The 22,766-nt window shown below is 43.7% G+C and overlaps 1 protein-coding gene across 7 annotated transcripts in view; it reads left to right on the top strand.

The window, feature by feature from the left end:
- ppip5k2 (diphosphoinositol pentakisphosphate kinase 2) overlaps positions 1-22,766 on the top strand; it is a 109,407-nt gene that overhangs the window by 34,704 nt on the left and 51,937 nt on the right. For all 7 annotated transcript variants that reach the window (XM_067258731.1, XM_067258734.1, XM_067258735.1 and 4 more), the window contains exons 5-7: positions 3,891-3,976; positions 15,341-15,495; positions 15,727-15,828. In XM_067258731.1, coding sequence (XP_067114832.1) covers positions 3,891-3,976; positions 15,341-15,495; positions 15,727-15,828 — 343 coding nt within the window. The remainder of the gene's footprint in view (positions 1-3,890; positions 3,977-15,340; positions 15,496-15,726; positions 15,829-22,766) is intronic.

The following is a 22,766-nucleotide window of genomic DNA, read 5'->3' on the forward strand; positions in this document are numbered from 1 at the left end:
AGATGTGTTCCAATGCCAGCCTGCCACTTTGCGTAAAAGAAGCAAGCGTAGTGGATTCAGCTTTAGCCTGCACAGGTCCTGGTTGCTTTGTGCCACTCCGACAGGACGTGAAGGAAATCACGTCCGCACCACGAGGTGCGGACATGAAGGAAACCAGTTTCACCTGAGTAACAAGGGTTTGTCGCACACTGGGAGATAAACATTAATGCTCTGTCTGCCAAGGAGACAGACAGGTGATCGCGGGTTGAAGGCAGACACTAAACCTTGCTCCTGGGGGGAATGCACTTCAGTTCTCGTGAATAGCAGTAATGCTCGCACTGGGGCGTGGGTCAAAAACTGTGCATCCCATGAGCCCTCCATGTAGTCCCGTAGCTTGGTCATGGCGGGCACGAAGGGCTGAGGTGTCTTCTTCTTCTTGCCGTGCGGGCTGTAAGACCATGAGTCGTCTTTCTCCTCGGGCGGGGGGCTCAGGACGTGGGCTCAAAGGAAGATCTCTCCTTATCGAGACAGGAGAGCCTGCGGTAGCGGGGCACCATCTTCATTAAACGAGTGTTGGGGAGATTAAGCGAGGGACAAAAGGCCTCCGCTGCCAAGACTCTGCCTCCATAGGATCCTCAGGGGCACTTCTGCATCTGAACTCTCGCCATCAGAGAGCAGCGCAGAGACAACTGTCTAGAGGGACTCCTCCTCCCGGAAGTAAAGCAACTCTGCCGTTCTTCAAGTGAGAGGCGAGTGCAATGCTGACAGTCAGGGTCAAAAACCAGGCCATCCTTGCCATGGCATGGGCCGAGGCAAACAAAGCACAAATCCTGCCCGTCCCTACCATCCAGGTCACGGCACCGGCATGAGAAAAACTTTTGGTGGCAGTGGATGAGCCGACATCGAAGTAAGGCCATGTGGGTTGCTCTTCAAGCATTGAAAAAATCTTCGTAGTTGCCGGTTTCTGAGTTTCAGGATGTCAACCCGTGCAAAAGTTTTTGGGAGAATGAGCGGTAGGCTACCTGGCGATGGATACATTTTGGCTTTCTGTGAACGGCTTTGTGAACATACAGCTGTAAACCAATAGGAGCAGAGCCCCTATGGAGCTGGAGCTCCACGACATAGAACCTGAATCTTACCAAGTCTCAGGTGTTCTGCTTTTGAAAGAGGTTTAGTATGGCCCAACAATGGTAGCATCATGCAGTCTTTGAGGGGGTAATAATAGACGTCTTGTTGTTTAGGAACAGGAATGAACAGTCTGCATAACTCAGGGGTGTCAAACATACGGCCCGCGGGCCAAAACCGGCCCGCCAGATGGTTCAATCCGACCCGCGAAACGACTTCCATAATTAAAAAAAAAGGAACAGATACCAAATTTGTCCAGCAGAGATCACACTGACAAAACGACAGATCCGGAAATAACCAGCACGTGACAGCAACGCGCTAAGAATGCGCCATCTGGCAATCTTGCCTTATCGTTATTAAGCTCTTTTTGGTCAAAATTACCCACTGTTGCACCCTCATTACCAAAATGTCTTTGTCAAAAAAGAGAAAAGTTGACACAGAGTGCAGAGTTTTCCAAGAAAAATTGACTGATTCTTATTTATTCACAGAAGTTAATGGGAAAGCAGTGTGCTTGGTGTGTAATCAGCAAGTTTCAGTGCTCAAAGAATATAATATTCGGCGGCACTATGAGACTCATCATGGTGAAAAATACAACGGTTTGCGAGGACAACTGAGAATAGAGAAGATACATGAATTGTTGCGGGTCTGAAGAAACAGCAGTCTGTTTTTATGCGTAGCCGAAAGGTCAGTGATGCAGCGGTGAAAGCTAGCTACCTTATTGCTAACGAGATAGCGTTAGGATCCAAGCCATTTTCTGATGGAGAGTTCGTGAAAACATGCATGCTGAAGGCTGCAGAAATCGTGTGCCCTGAAAAGCGACAGGCCTTTGCCAACATTAGCCTAACGAGGACCACTGTCGCCGATAGAATTTCTGATCTTTCGGCAGACTTGGACATCCAAATGAATCACAAAGTCATGTCATTTGTTACATTTTCGGTTGCAATTGATAAGAGCACTGATATTACAGATGTTGCTCAACTGGCCATATTCATCTGTGGTGTTGATGAGACTTTGACAGTCACCGAGGAGTTCCTTGGGTTGGTACCTATGACGGATACTACAACAGCGGATGACATTATGAGCTCTCTCGTTGGAGCGCTGGACAGGGTCGGAGTGGACTGGTCCCGTGCCGTCAGCCTGGCTACAGATGGTGCGCCATCAATGATCGGGAGAAAAGCAGGCGTTGTGACAAAATTCAGAGAGAAATTACAGGCCGCAAATGGAGGACAAGATTTTTGGACATTTCACTGTATTTTGCACCAGGAAGCGTTGTGTTGCAAATCATTAAAAATGGATCATGTCATGGAGGTGGTTTTCCGCACTGTTAATTTCATCTGAGCAAGAGGTCTGAATCACCGTCAGTTTGACAGTCTTCTCAGTGATAAAGACATTACGTATGGCTTGCCATACCACACCGAAGTACGGTGGTTATGCCGAGGTGCCGTTCTGAAGCGTTTCTTTGAGCTACGAGAGGAAATTGGACAGTTCATGGAGTGCGACCGGACTTAATGCTGACATGGATCAATACAAAGACAATGTTACAGGATTGCTGCCGGAGTTTGAGCAACGGTTTCAGGTCTTCGGTGAACTTGAGACAGAATTTGCAGTTTTTCGCTCGCCATTCACAGTCAAGGCTTCTGATCTGCCCGCTGACATCCAACTCGAAATAATTGACTTGCTGTGTGATTCAGGTATGAAGGAAAAATTTGCCTCGGTGGGCTTGGACACATTTTATCAGTATCTCTTGCAGGGTGCCCCAAATTAACAGCCCTGGCTGCAAAGGTTTTATGCATGTTTGGCACTACCTATCTTTGTGAACAGGTTTTCTCTGTAATGAACATCAATAAAACAAAGCTGCGCTCAAGGCTAACACACAAGTACTTAAATGACATTATGAAATTGGCCGCTACTCAAGATTTGACACCTGATATTGATGCAATCGTGAAGGCTAAAAGATGCCAAGTTTCAGGAGCAGCCGGTGGCTGCAGTAGATAGGTCGCAGTGAGAGAAAGAGAGGGGAGGGGGTTAAACAGCGAGTAAGTCTAATTCCTGTAATGCTCTTTAAGGAACGTTTTGCACTCTGAAGAATACAGTTCTGTGAAAAAATAACATTTACTGTGGTAATGTAATATTTAAAGACCATGAACATTGTGCAGTATAATATCAGTCAGCAGTTTCAGCACAAAATAGTTTGGTCTGGTGTAACACTATTGCTCAGCTGCTATCACCTTTGTGTTTTTGAAATATACAAATGTAATACATTTACAAGGCAGGGTGATAACGTTCTTCATAGCTCCCACCTTAGTTTGTGCATAGTGTGGTGAGTCAATTCAGGTGGTCAGATGTGAAAATGTATCTACTGTACATTAAAATAAACAAATTGTTTTAATCAAAGTGAAATGCAATTTTTTCCATGGGCCTATCTGTGAATAAATGTTTTGTGCCTTTGTAGATCCACTGTGATCTGTGAGTTATAATGCACATGTAGGCTAAATGATAAATTAAGGCATAATATTGAAATATTGAAAAACAAAAGTAAAGATTTGAAGTTGACCTTATTTATAGGGTATTTTGCTATTATTTTACTGGCCCGGCCCACTTGAGATCAGATTGCGCTGTATGTGGCCCCTGAACCAAAATGAGTTTGACACCCCTGGCATAACTCTTGCTTAACAGAGTTGCCATTGAAATGCTCAAGCAATTCTACAATTAAAGGTAAAAGGTAACAAATAACTAAAGGCTGTTACAAATGCAAATTACTTCTAACACTAATTTCTCTATTCCAGGAGAGAGGTGTATCGGATACTGAAGGCCGAAGGGATCCTGCTTCCACGCTACGCTGTTCTCAACAGAGACCCCGCCAGACCAGAGGGTTAGTAGCACAGAGGGTGTAGGGAAGATGAAGTCTTTGCACAAACTGTACTTTGTAGTGGGGTATGTTTGTTTTAGAATAGATATACTTAATTTCTAATCAAGTATTTAATCAACGGGGCACCACCTTGATATTGGTTTAAGCGATCAAGGAAACCTAGTTAATATGTAATAATCAGTAATCTGAAGGAATTAAATAGTTTAGTATAGTGTATATAGTAGGGGTGGAACGGTACATGTATTCGTACCGAACCGTACGGTACGGGTGTCACGGTTCGGTGGCCTAATGTTAACAAATTATAAAGTCTAAAGTTTATAAAAGCAATTTTACTGTGCCCGAGATTTATTGAAATATTACAGGTGCATGAAATTACACGGAGAATACACGGTATAAAAATAAATAAAACTTGCATGCAAATTAATGAATGTAATGCGGAACTACTGATAGATACTCGTGTTCTTTAGGGACATCTAATGGCGCCGCCGTGAGTCAGAGATAGGCTAGCTAGCAGCACTTAGGACGAGTATGGCGAGTGGTGGCGACCCACGAGAGATAGAGAACCCGCCGGCCTTTTTAAGTTTCCCATTTTAGTTACAGTAGTAGTAGTAGTACAGTGTGTCGGCGTTGTTCAGCAGTTGTGGGCAGTGACGTGCAGTCTGGATAGGCAAGGTAGGCACTGCCTAGCCTGCCAAAATTCAAACATAAAATTGTTTTTAAAAAGCGATCCTGTATTCTTCAACATGTACGTTGAAATGCACAACTCTGCTGTGCCTTTGCACGTAAATATGTTATGCCACTAATCACCTACGTTATGTATCAAACATGGACCAATTAAAATCAAGATATTACTTGTAGTGATGGGAAGTTCGGATCATTTTACTGACTCGGTTCTTTGAATCTCGTTCAGTAAAATGAACAAATCTTTTTTCGAGTCATTCGTTCATTTCAACGGGGGGGGGGGGGGGGCTATCCGTCCACTGCAAACACGTATCATATTCTCATGTAGGTTAATGTGCACCAGCAGATACTATTTTAAAAGAAATTCCTGCATTAAAATAATGTATCATGACAGTTTGTATGATTTGGTCATTTATTATCACACTATCATTTAATTATCACGGCAAACAATTACACTGCACTAAACTGTAAGTGTAAATGTAAAGTGAAAATAACAAAACCAGTCAGTATGATGACTTGAGCGAATATCATTCACGTCTTACTAAAACAGTGGCCACGCGAAAGGGAATGAGGAAACTGTTTCCTCTGCTAAAAAATACAATGCGGGTCACGTAAAAAAAGGATCCAAAGACTCTTAGAAAGACCGAGTCGGGAAATGAACGAATCGTTTGTTTCCTCCATTACAGAGCCTATGCAGGTCACGTGAAAAATTATCCAAAGACTCGTAGAAAGACCGATTCTGGAAATGAACAAATCGTTCGTTTCCTCTAGCTACCAGTACAGAGCCTATGCATGTCACGTGAAAAATGATCCAAAGACTCGTAGAAAGACCGAGTCGGGAAATGAACGAATTGTTCGTTTCCTCTAGCTACCAGTACAGAGCCTGCAGGTCACGTGAAAAATGATCCAAAGACTCGTAGAAAGACCGAGTCGGGAAATGAACGAATCGTTCGTTTCCTCTAGCTACCACTACAGAGCCTATGCAGGTCACGTGAAAAATGATTCAAAGATCGTTTCAAACAGACTGGTATGAAGAAAAGATTGGCTATGTGGGGTATGTGAGTGGAAATACATCTAACATGCTAACGCATCTGGCGTGTGCTAAATGACTAAAAATATCTGACGCCATCACCCAGGTTTGTCAATCACTGGAACGAGACAAAAGAAAACTGTCCAACTTCTCCCTACCAGCCATTAGATACACATACAAATAGGGCCAAAATCACTGACGCAATCAGAATTTACATGTCATCTTCAATGCGCCCGTATTCACTCGTAGAGGAACCTGGTTTGTATTATTTTTCCCTCCGTTGTACCGAACTCGTAGTGAACCTTGATGTCTGAACCGTGGTATGAATCGTACCTTGACTTCAGTGTACCGTAGTATATAGTTTATAGTAGTAGAGTAGAGCAGATCGTAAAAATAAAGTCAAATTATATTTTACAAATAATTTCGTGTCTGAGGCCCATTTGAAGAATATCCGAAGTCATTTGCTCTGGATAAGAGCGTCTGGGATGCAGGGATCATGAGACTGAGTCTGTGTGATTTCAGTTAGGTCACAATTAGGCTGAGCGGTTTGGGAAGCGGGCTTGTAATCAGAAGGTTGCCAGTTCGATTCCCGGCCGTGCCAGATCACGTTGTGTCCTTGGGCAAGGCACTTCACCCTACTTGCCTCGGGGGGAATGTCCCTGTACTTACTGTAAGTCGCTCTGGATAAGAGCGTCTGCTAAATGACTAAATGTAAATGTCTTATGCTGGGTTCTCAACTCCCCCTCTTTCCTTCACACCTATCAAAGGTGTGAACTAGTCTCTGTCCATTACATATGGGTGTTCAAAAAAAATTCTGGACATCTTTGTACAGTTACAAAATATAGTTGAATGATTGTTTATAATGTTAACTTTGTGTAGACACCAAGGTTGATTTGGTTATATTTAAGGAAGGAGTAGTTACTAGAATCAATATTTAAGTAAACACAACATTAAAACAAAGTAGAAAACATCACACAAATATTCCTCTCATAATTTCCACCGTCTACTCCTTTGGTAAAGGGGAAGTCCTGAAGAACCTTCCTTAAATTTCTGGCAAGGTATGTTCTTTGTTCGAATTCCCGCAACAAAAAGAGATGACAAATGGTTGCTGGAGATGTGTTGTCTCAAGCAAGTCCTTTGGAGCTTCCTTGGAGAGATAAGAGGGCATCACATGCAGAGTGGTGAGACCCCCCCCCCCCCCCCCCCAACTCTATGGTTCGTTTGCATCGGAGTTTGGTGGGTAATCAGCATACTGAGGGTGTCCACAAGGCTGATTAGGTTTGACTGATGTGGTTGGATGAGACTCTACAGGTGTGACAGACGGATGTCGGCTTTGCGTGGTCTGGTTGACCTCGCTATAACTGTTTGTACTTCCATTTGCAAAAAAGTGTCTGTTAAATTAATAAAATGTAAACAATTTAAATATTGTTCTCTCAAACACCACAAGGACAATGTTTGACATGACATATGAAGCGGTATTGTTCATATTATTTCCTTAAGCAATATGTTTCCTCTGACTATTCTGATCCAATGTAATCAATAATGTGTTCTGTGGTGTGGATTGCAGCTCTCATTCATCACCTTAGTTTAACTGTGTTTTATTTTTAAATGATTTTTTACCCTTGGCTTACTATATACAGAACATTAACTCATGTAGCAAGGTTACAATGATCTGACTTTGCTTACACCTACTTTGCTTTTATGACTTGCAATTGGTGGGAATTGTTCAGTGGACAGGCAGGGTTAAGAAGTCCAACTCGGTTAGGATTATATGCAAAAAAAATACATTAAAAATGGGTGTATTATTCGCCAGCAAATCGGAATCTTTGTCGATACTAGACCACCCCAGGACACAGCCATATCATATTATCCAAGCCATATAATATCCCAGTCTTTCTCTGCACTGAATTCATATCACATTATTTCTCATTCTAATCAGGCGCCTGCACAATGGCCTCTTAACAGCTATGGCAAGAGGGAGGTCTACAGGGACAGATTCAGTACCATATTGAGTGTTAGTGTTTGCGAACACATAACACCCATCACTGTATTGTGGGTAGTCTATCTTTAGGGCTTTCATTATGTATTTTAAATCATTTGATAACAAAAGTCCTGCCATCCAGTCTCTAACTTTTGTGTTTCATCTTCGACACTGTGACTACTCGTGGGCTGAAATGCTACTTTCAAAATGTCTCCTTCACTCATGAGAACTTCTCTCTCTCTCTCTTTCTCTCTCTCAATGTCTGGAATGGAGTGTAAGGGCAGCTATTCAGTGCAGACCAACTGTTGACACAACAGAAGGTGTTTACCACTGACCTTTCAGGAGTTTAGGGGCTGTATTCACAAAACATGTTAGGCTAAAAGTAAAGGCCGATTTATACTACTCCGACTCCGTTACGGACAGACGGACAGACAGACTGATTCGTAGAATTTATAGTACTCCTGTGGGTGCTGAAAACAATTCACCGCCAGAAGTAGGTGGCGCTGCACTGCGATGCTAGCTAGGTTATCGAAAAGTCAGAGCAAATGTAAAAATTTGCCGTTTCATCAATATAAGCACATTTTCAGCAACTACACTGCCCATTTCTCGTCACATTTTAATTCAGATGCTGATTTACATGTACTGTTTAGCTGAAATATGAATTTAAAAAACTTACAGCAAAGGGCAAAGGATTCTGTTCGTCTTGTTGGTCACGGCAACCCCGCCGCTGACGCAAGCGGTTCTTAATACAGACCAATCACAGCAAAGGGGTATCCGTAAAATTACGGAGTAGCGGACCGATAGTCAGGAAAATCAGGAGGTGCACGTAGAGCTCTCTGAGGGGCTTGGAGAGGGCATTCCACATCGGAGAGGGCGTTCCCTGTATCCGTCTTTGTGAAAACTGAGTTTTAGCGCTAAAACCAGCTCCTAAATTTGTGAAGAGTTAGGGGTAGTCAAGAGGACTCCTAAGTCACAACAAATGTTGTCAAGACAAAATCACAAACAATCATAAAATGTCTGTTGCTGGCAATCCGCCTTGGAACGTAAACATTTTAGAAACATTTTGTGATTAGAGCTTTTGAAAAGGTATCGTCGGGTATTATGATTGTAGTAGAATCAGAATCAGAAAGGGATTTATTCGCCATGAAAGTTTGCACAGACAAGGAATTTGCTTTGGCAGGAAGGTGCATACAATAAACATATACCTAAAATTTAAATATGTGGACAGGGTACATAAACTAGCAGTACTAAGTGGGATTAGAATAGAATTAAATATACAATAAAATATAAGTTGCCAATTACAATATAAAAATACAAATATTACAAATATTACAAAAAATACAAATGTACAAGATACCATGTTGTAATGCAGTGCAAAAAGCAAAGTGTTTTAAGCAAGAAGTCATTTGAGTCAGTCTGGTCCCTTGGCCTTGTTGAAGAGGCCAACAGTGGAAGGGAAGAAACTGTTTTTGTGGCGTGAGGTATTGGTCCTGATAGACCGCAGCCTTCTGCCGGAGGGGAGTGACTGAAACAGGGAGTGTCCAGGGTGGGAGGAGTCGGCCACAATCTTCCTCGCTCGCCTTAGGGTCCTCGAGGTGTGCAGGTCCTCAAGGGTAGGCAGATTGCAGCCAATCACCTTCTCAGCAGTACGGATGATACGCTGCAGTCTGCTCTTGTCCTTGGCAGTGGCAGCAGCGTACCAGACGGTGATGGAGGAGGTGAGGATGGACTCAATGATGGCTGAGTAGAAGTGCACCATCATTGTCTTTGGCAGGTTGAACTTCTTCAGCTGCCGAAGGAAGTACATCCTCTGTTGTGCTTTCTTGATGAGGGAGCTGATGTTCAGTTCCCACTTGAAGTCCTGGGAGAGGATAGTGCCCAGGAAGCGGAAGGACTCCACAGTGTTGACTGGGGAGTCACACAGGGTGATGGGGGTGAGTGGGGCTGTGTTCCTCCTGAAGTCCACAACCATCTCCACTGTCTTAAGAGCATTGAGCTCTAAGTTGTTCTGGCTGCACCAGGTCACCAGGTTGGCCGCTTCCCACCTATAATCAGACTCGTCTCCACCAGAGATGAGCCCAATAAGGGTGGTGTCGTCCGCAAACTTCAGGAGTTTGACGGACGGATGACTGGAGGTGCAACTGTTGGTGTACAGGGAGAAGAGCAGAGGAGAAAGGACGCAGCCCTGAGGTGATCCGGTGCTGATGGACCGGGAGTCAGAGACTTGTGTTCCCAGCTTAATGCACTGCTTCCTGTCAGACAGGAAGTCTGTGATCCACCTGCAGGTGGAATCAGGCACGTTCAGCTGGGAGAGCTTGTCCTGAAGCAGGGCGGGGATGATGGTATTGAAGGCAGAGCTGAAGTCCACAAACAGGATCCTGGCATAGGATGCTGGGGAGTCCAGGTGCTGTAGGGTGAAGTGGAGGGCCATGTTAACTGCATCGCCACAGACCTGTTGGCTCTGTAGGCAAACTGCAGGGGGTCCAGTAGAGGGTCAGTGATGGATTTAAGGTGTGCCAGCACCAGGCGCTCGAAAGACTTCATTACCACAGAGGTCAGGGCGACGGGTCTGTAGTCATTATGTCCTGTTGGCCTTGGCTTTTTGGGCACAGGGATGATGGTGGAGGACTTGAGACAGGCTGGCACATGGCATGTCTCAAGGGAGGTGTTAAAGATGTAGGTAAACACCGGAGACAGCTGGTCAGCGCAGTGCTTGAGGGTGGCAGGAGAGACAGAGTCCGGCCCAGCTGCTTTGCGGGGATTCTGCCTCTTGAAAAGTCTGTTAACTTCACCTTCCTGAATGGAGAGAGTCGTCACTGTAGAGGGGGGGAGGTGGGAGGCCTCCTGGGTGGGAAGGGGTAGTTCAAGACTGTCCAATTGTCTTTCAAATCTGCAGTAGAACTCATTCAGGTCGTTGGCCAGGCGGGAGTCGTTAGTGGAGTGGGGGGCTCTGGGCTTGTAGTTGGTAATTTGCCTGAGCCCTCTCCAGACAGAAGCAGAGTCGTTTGCAGAGAATTTGTGTTTTAGCCTCTCTGAGTACAGTCGTTTAGCCTCCCTCACCGCCTTGCTAAACCTGTTCTTCGACTCCTTGAAACTGTCTTTGTCCCCACTCCTAAACGCGGCCTCTTTCTCTGACCTCAACCTTCTGAGTTTAGTTATCAGGGATGCAGTCACTTATAGAAACAACCCAGTAACAGGAGGGAGGGAGTCAGATGGCTGAGCGGTGAGGGAGTCGGGCTAGTAATCTGAAGGTTGCCGGTTTGATTTGTGCCAAATTATGTTGTGTCCTTGGGAAAGGCACTTCACCCTACTTGCTTCGGGGGGAATGTCTCTGTACTTACTGTAAGTCACTCTGGATAAGAGCGTCTGCTAAATGACTAAATGTAAAATGTAAATGTAAACACCGAAGATCAAGGTTGACAACTACACTACTTGGCCACAGGGAAAATGCATATATGCAGCACAGACGAACTACGTATATCTCAGCCATCCGTCAGTGCAACACATAACATTGTACAACATCAAACAATATAGCATCTGCAGACCCCACATCAACAATTCATACGGCTGCCTTTATGCAAATTAGCTTTTTCTTTACGAGATGCACATGTAAGAGACTTACAATTATATACGTGATATTATGGCCTCTGCATGAGCATAGTCTGGCCCGACAGTGTACACCTGGACCCACGTGACACGATCTAGTCAAAAGGAGCTCTTGTCGGCATTCCGTATTGTCCGCTAGAAGCCGTTTTTTTGTTTTTATTTTCTATACAAACATATACTTGTTTAATTAGTGACACAACCTACAACTGAACATCTTTATTTGAAAATGTAAAAAAATAAAAATAAATTGCAACATTACACATATTGCTAAATAATACCTTGTTCTACAATATTTCTATGATGAAATCATAGACAGAGATCCATCCCCTATTATCACTGGGCATAGTTAGTAAGCTTGTTGACAGCATCCATAGCAACAAGGTCAACCCCGCCCTTTGTCTTAGCTTAAGATTTCTCCCCATTCCTAAGTAAAAGTTGGTCTCAACACCTTTGTGAATTAGCCTGACGTTGTCATACTCATAATTCTAGTCAGAATATGAGTCTGAGAACTCTCCGTTGGGCTGTGACTATGGGGCGTGTTTTTTTGTGGGCGGGACGAAGTTGGGCTGGCAGCCAGGCTATTTGTGAATATGTTTTAGGAGGAAACTCTTAGCTAATAACTTCTACTGCTATTTAGCAGAACTCTTAGTGGTAAGATAAAATGTTTTGGGAATACGGCCCCAGATGTTATATCTATCACAATTGATTTGTATCTGTAGATATGTTCATATATTCAAATTTGTAATGGATAGTGATCAAATGTATTGAGTTAAGCCCACTCTAATCGCAACTGCAGAACTGACATCTAATGTAGACTTCTTACTCAAATATATACAGAATGCATCATGAAGTCTGACATTTTTGTTGTGCAAACTATTGTTTATGTACAGTTAATCTTGTATCAGGGAAGGGTAAAATTGGTCTTAGCGGACACTTTTTAGTGTGTTAAAACGGCTCTAGTCAAGTAGCCTATGCGTAAACCAGTTTAGTTGGGCATGCAGAGTTCACTTATTTGACTCAGTGGCCAAACTGGAATCTATCCTGCATGTCACACCTCAGTGTCAGTAGACAACCTACAAAACCTCCAAGACTTGTTTTAGTGTTGGTGTCAGTGGAACAACAGGCAGTCACTTTGCTCAATGCTTTTACTTTCATGAGGTTTCATTGTTATTAATAGGTTTCCTAAGTAGTCCTGATTGAAAGCCACCTTCCCGACTTTGAGTCATTTGATTATGCTGTAATTAAAATGGTTTTTATACATGTATATCAAGGCCCAATGTTTCAAAGCATGGGCTGTTTTTTTGCAGCTCAGCAGTTTAGATTTAAAGATCCTGTAAAGCAAATTCCATGATTTGCTTCTCAGTACATTACATACGCGTGAAATGAGTTCCTGAAAGCATGTGCAAAGCGCGAAAACTTTGTCTCACTGAAATGTGGAGTTAGACCGTTGAACACTTTCTCTTCCGTTTTCAGCTCAGGTTTTGTATAGGCGAAGCCAAAACCCGACCGATCTACGTCACAGCGACCTATCTACGTCAGATCACAGACGGTTGCATTCTGTTACTCAGCTGGTGCAAAGACAGAGTAATTTATACATAAAACACTCAGAGACTGCAGGTAGGTCTGTTCTGATATCTGCAATTGATTTAGCTAGTGTTGCTGTTGTTGCTAAATTCGAGGGGGTGGAGATTCAGCTCCTTCAGGCCACACGCCCCCCCAATCTCAAGCAGATTCCACTTTACAGGATCTTTAATAGTTTTGGATCATTAAGTTATTTTGTAGAGGCACATTCAGTCCATCATTATAATGGTTTGAGATAGCAAAGCACAGGTACTAATAAACTTGGCTACAAGGAAGTAGCTAGCACTAGTTATTTGGATTATACGTGAGGTATTCTTGTGTAACTTCTTGCCAAATTATTGTATCTCTTTGGAAGCACAGGTCCTCCATCTAGGCAGCCAACTGAAAGTGCATATGTAATGAGCATCACATTGCTCATCAGCAGAGCTTCCTCCCGATTAGTGTTTTCACGGTACAAAAATGTCAGTAGTCGGTACCAATACCAATGACATTTCACGGTACTCAATACCATTTTCGATACCAAAGCAAAAAACTGAAGGTATTAGGTATTGCATTTGCAGTATGCTGCAAACCATAAAGGTCATGAAAGGAGATGTTTGAAAATTGGTTTCTGGTGATCGACAATGTTCTCATCTGCCTCACACCTAAAGTACTTCCATATATGGCTCTTCCAATTTTCATTGTTATGGTGAAACTTTTGGTGGAGCCCCTGCAGCATTAGCTGCTTGTCCAGTGTTGCCAATTTAACACCTTTGTTGCTAGATTTAGAGATTTTTTGCCTTCCCTAGTGACAAAAAATGTAATCTTGCGACAAATCTAGCGACTTTTAGTGACTTTTCAGAGAGCCCCTAGCAACAAGATTTTTTGGCAACACTGTGCTTGTCAGCGTCCGACTATGAAACCTGGTACTTCAGAAATTCTGGTATCATACCGTTAGTTTTTTTGAGTACTGACTTGGTACCGGAGTAGGGATGGGTATCGAGAACCGATTCTTGTTTAGAACCGGTTCCCAGTGAATCGATTCCTTGGAATCGTTAGCAAAATTCCTTAATGATTCTGTTAACGATTCTCTGTGCCGTTGCGCATGCGCAAACTTTTATAGTTTATTCAGACAGACTGCAGCAAACATGGCAACTAGGAAGAAGCGTTCTAAAGTTTGGTTGTATTTCACACGAAAAAATGACAACAACGCCACTTGTATCGCGTGTAAAACGTCTATTTCGTCGAAGGGAGGAAATACTACAAATATGAAGAAGCATTTGAACACACAGCATGGAATGAAGTTACTGGAACGTCATGTGTTCGATGCATGCAGCAGCGCAGCTAACGTTCGCGCTTCATCTCTAACTATCTAAGGTAGAGCTAAACTGCTCAAAAGTGATCACAACCACTTGTTACTGTGTGAAGCAATTTGCCTTTATTGTGTGTAGTCGATCTAGTTATCTTCTGTCCCGTTGTTTGAAGCATACATTTTAGCTCCGGCATTCGTCTCCCATTAGTATTGATCTTATTGATCATTTCACGTTATCGGGGTGGCGTGTGTTATCAGCAAACGTTCTCGCGTGTCCCATTATTAAACTAAGCATATCGATTTTTAATCCATTATTAAACTTAGCATTTTAATTGTTTAACCTTTTAATAGTCCTGTTAAATGTGCCTGAAAACGCCTAAACAACATACCCAAAGTACATTGAAAGCTGTTGTTGAACCAATTGGAGTACATGCATGTATGGTCTCTTTTGAAAGGTGACACTGAAGTTATATCCCCTGTTGTTAGGACCCCTGTAAGTCCTACTGGTGTTGAGTGATAGAAGCTTGAACACAAGGAAACTGAAAGTTTCTATCTCCGACTAGATTTTGAGGCCTGAAGAGGCCTCTGTTTTCAGAGCAGGAATTGATAAGGAGTCGGAATCGTTAAAATCTTATCAATACGCATCCCTATACCGGAGTATCGTTTTTTTTGACAACACTACTCCCAATATTGCCCACACAGACACAGGTTCAAACTCATGAACGTGACGACCACCTCTATAAACACTGCTTTAACCGGCTTCTCCATAAAAAAGCAATCTCTTCAATGGCGCAGGTGGGCAGTATTTATACTGAGGAGTGAAGTGAACCAATTCAACTTGGTTACACTCATCCCCCTACACTCATCCCTACACACCACAGCTCAACTGTGTATCCGGGTCATGGCACCACTGTTACTGGTGTCATTGCGTCGCTCCTTAGTAGAGCTTCCTCAAGATTTGGTCCCACACCAGAGTTCGAAATGGAGTCATCTGACTCAAGCTTTACTTGAACCAGCTAGCCACTGAAAAGCTAGCTCATTGATGGCTCAGGTTGGCAGTATTTATACTGAGTGAATTTAACCAATTTAACTTGGTTACATGTAGCAATCTTAAGGATATGAATGGGCAGTGAAAGGTTTTTGAGTCTGTATTCCCTGTAGATAACCTGTTTAATGTGCCATACTCTGTTTCTTAAGAGTGTAACCTGGTGGAAGGGGAGGACCATGTGGAGGTAAACGGAGAGGTGTTCCAGAAGCCCTTTGTGGAGAAGCCTGTGAGTGCCGAAGACCACAATGTCTACATCTACTACCCCACCTCTGCAGGAGGAGGCAGTCAGAGGCTGTTCCGTAAGGTTAGAACACACACACAAACATATAACTGCTATGACCTGTAACAGATTTAATAGCATGCATAAAGTGGCATTTGTCAAATATAAGACCCCCCCGTCATGATATGGAGCCTCATTTATAATCCGACCTTGTAGCAATACAAACTCTATTTGGTTCTGAGCCCCTGATTCATAGCTGCTAGTAATGAACCTGCACCAGGCCTGTAATTTTTCTTCCTGTCATACTCTACCCAGATCGGTAGCAGAAGCAGTGTGTACTCCCCCGAGAGCAACGTGAGGAAAACTGGATCCTATATTTATGAAGAGTTCATGCCAACGGACGGAACTGACGTGAAGGTAGTTTACATCCCCATTATCTCACTGCAGCTACAAATTAAACTTAACTTAACTCAATGTTTTCCAATTTTCTGTCAAACGTTGGGGGATCTCATGTAAAGTTTCTATGATCTTCAAAGTCCATAGTCAGATTTATAGGTTATGCCCTGCAGATATCAGTTGAAGTTGCAAAAACATATTTTACTTTTGCTCCTAGGTGGTACCTAGATGTGTCATGACACTGACACTAGCCACTTGAGTTTTACAATGTGGATCATGCCCACGTTTAAGTGACCATTAGAAGCACCACCTCAAAGTTTGTGTCATGATTTACATTAAAATACAAATAGTGTTTAATGAAACAATGCAGGGCATCTTCAACATCTTGTCAACAGTCATTAGAATGACTACAGATTCCTCGAAAAGTAAAAAGAATGTGTATAATGTGGGTATGTGACACGGTCCAGTCAAAAGGTGGCAGATTGTGAAAGTGCAGATTGTAAGCTTTCAAATTATGTGTCATTGAAATCTGAAAATAGTTGAAGAAGATACGTGTAGCTGAATGTTGTTAAACCTGGAAAGCTCTAGCCCAGATAATCGGCTTCAAAGATTTTACACCTTTTCACGCCTTCAGAGATGTGTGGTCGTTTTGTGTTAATCCTTCGAAGCATTGAGGGCTGGCCGCAGTGAAGAAAATAAAAATAAAACAATATTTGCACTCAATCCTAGATAATGTGTTTTTTCAAGTTATGTGTTAAGTAGTGCTGTCAAACGATTAAAAAATGTAATCGCGATTAATCGCATTAATGTCATAGTTAACTCGTGATTAATCGCACATTTTTATTTATTCTAAATGTCCCTTGATTTCTTTTTGTCCCATCATTTTTTCTCATTTTAATGCTCTCATCAACATGGAAAAGTGGATTGGATTGCTTAGTTAGTGCAAATGTTTTTTTTTTATTATTGAAAACAACATTGCAACATTGCCTGGCTTTGACGAGGGGGCGGAGAATTTGCATCAGCTGTGTGCTTGGCCATCAAGTGGTATTTCAGACTGGACGTGCTGCGATGATAGCTCAGTTCACAACGACAAAACACACAGATCAATTTGGTCTTGTCAATGGAACCATTTGGCAACTTTTTAAAAGTTACCTTTCCATTCAGAATCTTATTGGCATCCATTTCGGCGTCTCGCGCTCGCTATCCACTCAAAATGGAACGTTAGCCTACTAATCTTTAGCCGGCTCGCAAGCCCAAACAAGTGTGTGCAGCGTGCCTGTTGTTTTGTTTCCGGTCTAGCTAGATCCGGTGTGGTGTAGTTTTTCTAATTGGCATGGTAAATGACAATTCTCAGTTTACAAAACAAAACAACAACAAAAAGAGACAAAATATGCAGACACAATAAACCTTTAGCACAGTACTGTTAGACCCCATGTACCAAACAAAGCTTGGAAATTGGCCTCTCTATTACGTTGGATTTAGTTTTTAGTTTTACTGATCTCACCAGGCCATGACTGCCTGGGAACACCTCCAAAACTCTTCCAAGAGACCAGGATCCCTGTGGAGCAGATGGATCCATACATCTCCCACAGCCAGGTTTTTCTTCTTGTCGTTCCATTTCTGTCTTTCTTGAAGCAATGGTAAATATTCTCGCACCCATCTCTTCCAAAAGAGATCAGCAAGGTACTGCACCTGCTTCCAGCTCCTCCTCCCATACTGATCCTCTGGATCGAAAACTCCAGGTGGAAATGATGGCTTGCCTCTCAGCAGCAGCAAGTGGTTGGGAGTAAGGGGTTCCAAATCTTGTGGATCTTCTGACAGTTTAGTAATAGGCCTATCATTTAAAATTGCTTCTGCTTCACACAACACTGTGGTCAGCCTATCATCATCCAGAGTTTGTTGGCGGAGCACTGAATTGAGAATCCTTCGCACCAGGCGGATCATCCTATCCCAAACACCACCAAAATGGGAGCCTGCAGGTGGGTTAAATGTCCACTCGACTCCTGCCTGCACCAAATGTCCCTTTATTGCCTCCTGGTCCAGCGTAGCAAGGGCTTCTTTCAATTCCCTTTCCGCTCCAACAAAGTTTGTTCCATTGTCGGACCACAGATGTTTAACTTGTCCTCTCCGGCTCATGAACCGCCTCAATGCATTTATGCAAGCATCTGTATCCAGAGTAGGCGCTACTTCCAGATGAATGGCTCGACTTGCCATGCAGGTGAAGATCACTCCATAGCGTTTACAGCAGGATCTTCCTCGCTTGACTTCAATTGGACCAAAGTAGTCAATGCCAGTGTTGGTAAATGGAGGACTGTCAGGTAAAACTCTAGCTGCGGGTAAGTCGGCCATTTTCTGCTCCAAAGGTCTTGCATTGTAGCGCCTGCAGATGCTGCATTCTCCAATGATCTTTCTTACAGCAGAGTTGCCCATGACAATCCAAACCCTTCTTCTCACAAAGGACAGAGTGTGAGTCCTGCCTGCATGTCCAAGACTTTCGTGGGCGTCCTTCAAAATCAGACTGGATATGTGCTGATCTTTTGTGAGAATCAAGGGATGCTTAGCATCCTCTGGCATGGCACCTTTATTCAGCCTGCCTCCCACTCTCAGTAGTCCATCTTGCAGAACAGGATCCAACACATGGATGGAACTCCGGCGGCAAATTCTGTTGTTTCCCATCAGGGCTTCAACCTCCTCCGCGAACCTCTGCTGCTGACAATATTGAATGATGGAGAGTTCTGCGGTTCGTAAGTCGTCCAATGTCAAACCACCCTTTCTGGAGTCAGCAGGGGTACTCTGACGGCCTCTGGTGTTGTATGCCACAGGGTGTTTATTCAGCGAAGGGTTCAACAGCTTTTTTCTTTGATATTTCTCTTTCATCCAGAACTTAAATTGCAGATACCAAGCCACTGCTCTCTTGAGCCTTCTTCAGTCTGAATAATACACGACAAGCTGGTCTGTGGGGGTGAGAGCGTCAATTTTGACAGTGTTAGACGCAACTTCATTTTTCACGTCCTTGTCTCCTGTATCCAATGAGACATCCAATGTGATCTTTGGCCATTTTTCTTCCTCTTTCAATAGAAACTCTGGTCCTTCCAACCATTTTCTGGCACTTAAGAAACCTGCAACCTTCAGCCCTCTAGACGCATAATCAGCTGGATTTTCCTTCGTACTGACATGTCTCCACTGTGTAGGGTCTGACAGATCCCTAATGGTGGCTACTCGATTGGCTACGAATGTGTGAAATCGTCGGTCTTCATTGTTCACGTACTTCAACACCGACGTGCTGTCAGTCCAAAACACCGTTTCCTGAAGAGGCACACACATCTCTACCTTAATCATACCATCCATTTTGGCAGCAAGGACGGCTGCAGATAGCTCGAGTCGAGGAATGGTCACCGACTTTAGAGGCGTTACTCTAGCCTTGCCAATGAGAAAGGCTACATGGATATGGTCTTCTTGATTCACCATGCGGATGTATGTAATAGTCCCATAGCCTTCTTCGCTAGCATCGGAAAAGTGGTGTAACTGTGCTTGTTTTACTGTTCCGAAGTCAGCAGGTTTGATAAACCGATCCACACTAAATGCCGCCAGCAGCCCCAACTCCTCCAACCACTTCTTCCACCTCTGCCAGATGTCCTGTGGCAAGGCATCATCCCATCCACAGCCTCGCTTACACAGTTCTTGCTGCATCATTTTTGCCTGTAATGTCACTGGCGCCAAGAATCCCAACAGGTCATACACAGAACTGTTCACAGACAGCATGCCACGCCTGGTCAGAGCCTGATGCTTTACTTCCATTTTAAACTTAAAAGCATCCGTTTCCACACACCACTGGAGACCAAGAGCCTTTCCACTGGAAGCTTGTCAATATCCAAATCCAAAATCTTCAGCTCTTTGGCTCTCTGCTCCTTTGGGATGGCTTGCAGAACAACCCGACTGTTGCTTGTCCATTTTTCCAACACAAAGCCTCCCTTTCCACACAGACCGATGAGATCATTTATCAGCTGAACTCTTCAGACAATCGTCAACATAAAAATTCTGCTTTACAGTTTCACTGACCACGGCTGGGAACTTCGACTCATTTTCTTGTGCTGTTCTTTTCAAGGCATATGCAGCACAACTTGGTGATGAGATTGCTCCGAATAAGTGCACTGTCATTCTGTAGGGCACTGGCTCTTGTGCTGTGTCGCCATCTGGCCACCAGAGAAAGCGAAGGAAGTCTCGATCCTCTTCTGGCACGCGCACTTGATGAAACATAGCTTGGATGTCACCCATAAAGCCTATTGGCTGTTGTCGAAACCTCATGAGGACACCCAGCAGCATACTTGTGAGATTTGGCCCCTGTAACAGTTCATTGTTCAGGGACACACCTTTGAACATGGCGCCGCAGTCGAAGACAACACGCAGTGCCCCTTTCCTAGGATGATGCACCCCATGATGGGGAATATACCACACTCTTCCATTGCTTTTGTTCACTTGATCTTCAGGCACGCGTTCTGCATAATTACAAGAAACAATGTTTTTCATGTACTTTACATACTCTTGGTGGAACTGTTGGTTGTGCATGAATCTTTTATTCAAGCTTTGGATTCTCTGTTTGGCCACAGCAAGATTGTTTGGTAAGGAGATGTTCTTATTTTTGAAAGGCAAGTTCAAACAATACTTTCCACCCTGTAGCTTTGTGGACATGTCCATAATGCTCAGGAACTTTAGATCTTCTCTTGACATTTTTTGCTTGTCTGCTTGTTTATCCCTGAAATCATGATTGTACTGGTTCATGAGCAGTTCTTCCAGTTTGTTGACAAATGATGTTCACTGTTACACTTACAGCTTCTGGATCTGCGTTTCCATCCAGTGGGCCATTTACCACCCAGCCGAGCACAGTTCTGACCGCATATGGCCCACTTCCTTGACTGTTGATGACCTCCCATGGTTCCAGTAGCTTGGGTGCATTGGTACCGATCAACAAGTCGACCTCAGCACATATGGATGGCATGTGAACCTTTGACAAGTATGGCCACTTAATAAGATCTTCAGCCTTTGCCATGTCCTCAGTAGTGACGGGCACTTGTTGTTGTGTGATGACTTCTGGGAGTGGATAAAACTGTGAACTCCCTAGACCAGCAACCTCTAGATCATATAGAGAAAAGGCGGAGAACTTCTTTGTTTGACCCATCGTTCGCAGCAAGATTTGTGTACGTTTTCCAGTGAGGTTTAGGCGATGCATCAGCTGTTCAGAGCAACATTTTCCTGTACTCCCTGGATCCAGGAATGCATAAGTTTGGATTACGCAGTTGCCCTTAGCTGCCTTAACTTGCACAGGAAGAACTGATAGCATTGTTCGGTCCTTGCCGGCCCCTGTATGGCCACATGTGGTGTGAGAGACTGGCACTGGTGCAGGAGTTTCTATTTTACGTTCTATAGCACTTGTTTGTCGCTTTATGTGCAACACTGTTGGATGATTTTGGTTACAGATTTCACATGTAAGCCTTGCTTCGCAGTCACGGCTGATGTGGCCTTGTTGCAGGCAACCAAAACACACACGCCTTTTTTTCAACAGAAGTACCTTATCCATGTGTTTTTTCATTTTAAATTGCCTACAATGTTCCAGTGAATGTTCCATGGGGCAGCAAACACAGTGTTCTTTCTCGTTCTGCTTTGTGTCTGAGCGTAACTGCTCTCTGTCTTCGCCCTGTGCATCCATGGTGGTCACTGTACTTGCCACCACATTTCCCCTCATTCTGCTCCCAGGCTGTGGCTTAGGAGCTTGGCTTGTTGTATTGGTGCTATGTTCATATAAACCACCAAAAAAGGGTTTAGAGAGGATTTTTACATGGCGCTCAATGAACTCCACCATGTCATTGAATCCAGCTCTGCATCCAGTAGATTCCATAATGTCATACGCCCTGCTGCGCCAACGCTCTCTCAACTTGTACGGTAATTTGGCCAGTATAGCCCTCATGTTTACCGGCATGTCCAGCTCCTGCACGTACACCAGCTCCTCCATGATGTTACAACAGCCGCGCAGAAAGAGGGCATAGCTCTGGAGTGCCTTTGTGTCATCTGTTCGTATTGTTTGCCATGACAGTGCTTTGTTAATATATGCAGTGGCAGTTTTATATGGATTCCCAAAGTGATCCTGCAATAGAGCCTTGGCCACAACATATCCACGGCCTGGCGGCATATGTTGGCAGCTGCGAACCAGTTCACGGGGTTGTCCTTGAGTGAATTGCTCCAGATAGTACAAACTGTCGTCTACAGGTGCTTTGTGTTCCACACCTTGTTCAAATGCTTTCATAAAGGTTCTGTAGTTCAGAGGATCACCATCAAATATCGGAATGTCTCTTGGTGGGAGTGTCATTGATCGCTGCTGATTCATTAAAGCTGCTGTGATTTCAGTTTGCTTGCTCATGACGTTGAGAAGTTCTCCAGGCCACTGTAAACTGCTCAGTGACCGAGCTTGATTATCATTTTGTTTAGAATGAACTTTCATTTCCACTCTGTTTTGATTGAGTTCCACTTGGCGGTGCTGTTGAATTGATATGCTTTGTACCTTTGGTCTCACGTCCATCGATTTACCATTTATTGCAGTACGTTGGATAGTTTCCCTTTGATTTGTTTGTTTGTCATGAGGGATGAATTCTTGGGCACCAGATTTTAAGATGTTAATCCCATTAATTGCACCTTTAATGTATGTTTCCTTAGCATTTGAATGTGCTTGTGACTGTCGCTCTTCATTGGCATCATAGATTTCCATTTTTGCTTCAGATGCCGCCAGTTCAGCCTCCAAGTCCAACATAATCTCTTCTTCTTCGTAGCCTGGCTTCCTCTTCCTCAATTGCATGTCTCTCCTTTAATATTTTGACACAAGCAAGAACTGCAGCCTTTTCTGCCGCAACCTTTAGCTTAGCCGCTGATACACTGAACCTGCTGCTTCTTTGACTGTAATTGCTTCCTGT

The sequence above is a fragment of the Osmerus mordax genome, chromosome 20, assembly GCF_038355195.1.
Source record: "Osmerus mordax isolate fOsmMor3 chromosome 20, fOsmMor3.pri, whole genome shotgun sequence".
In the NCBI taxonomy this organism is placed as follows: Eukaryota; Metazoa; Chordata; class Actinopteri; order Osmeriformes; family Osmeridae; genus Osmerus; species Osmerus mordax.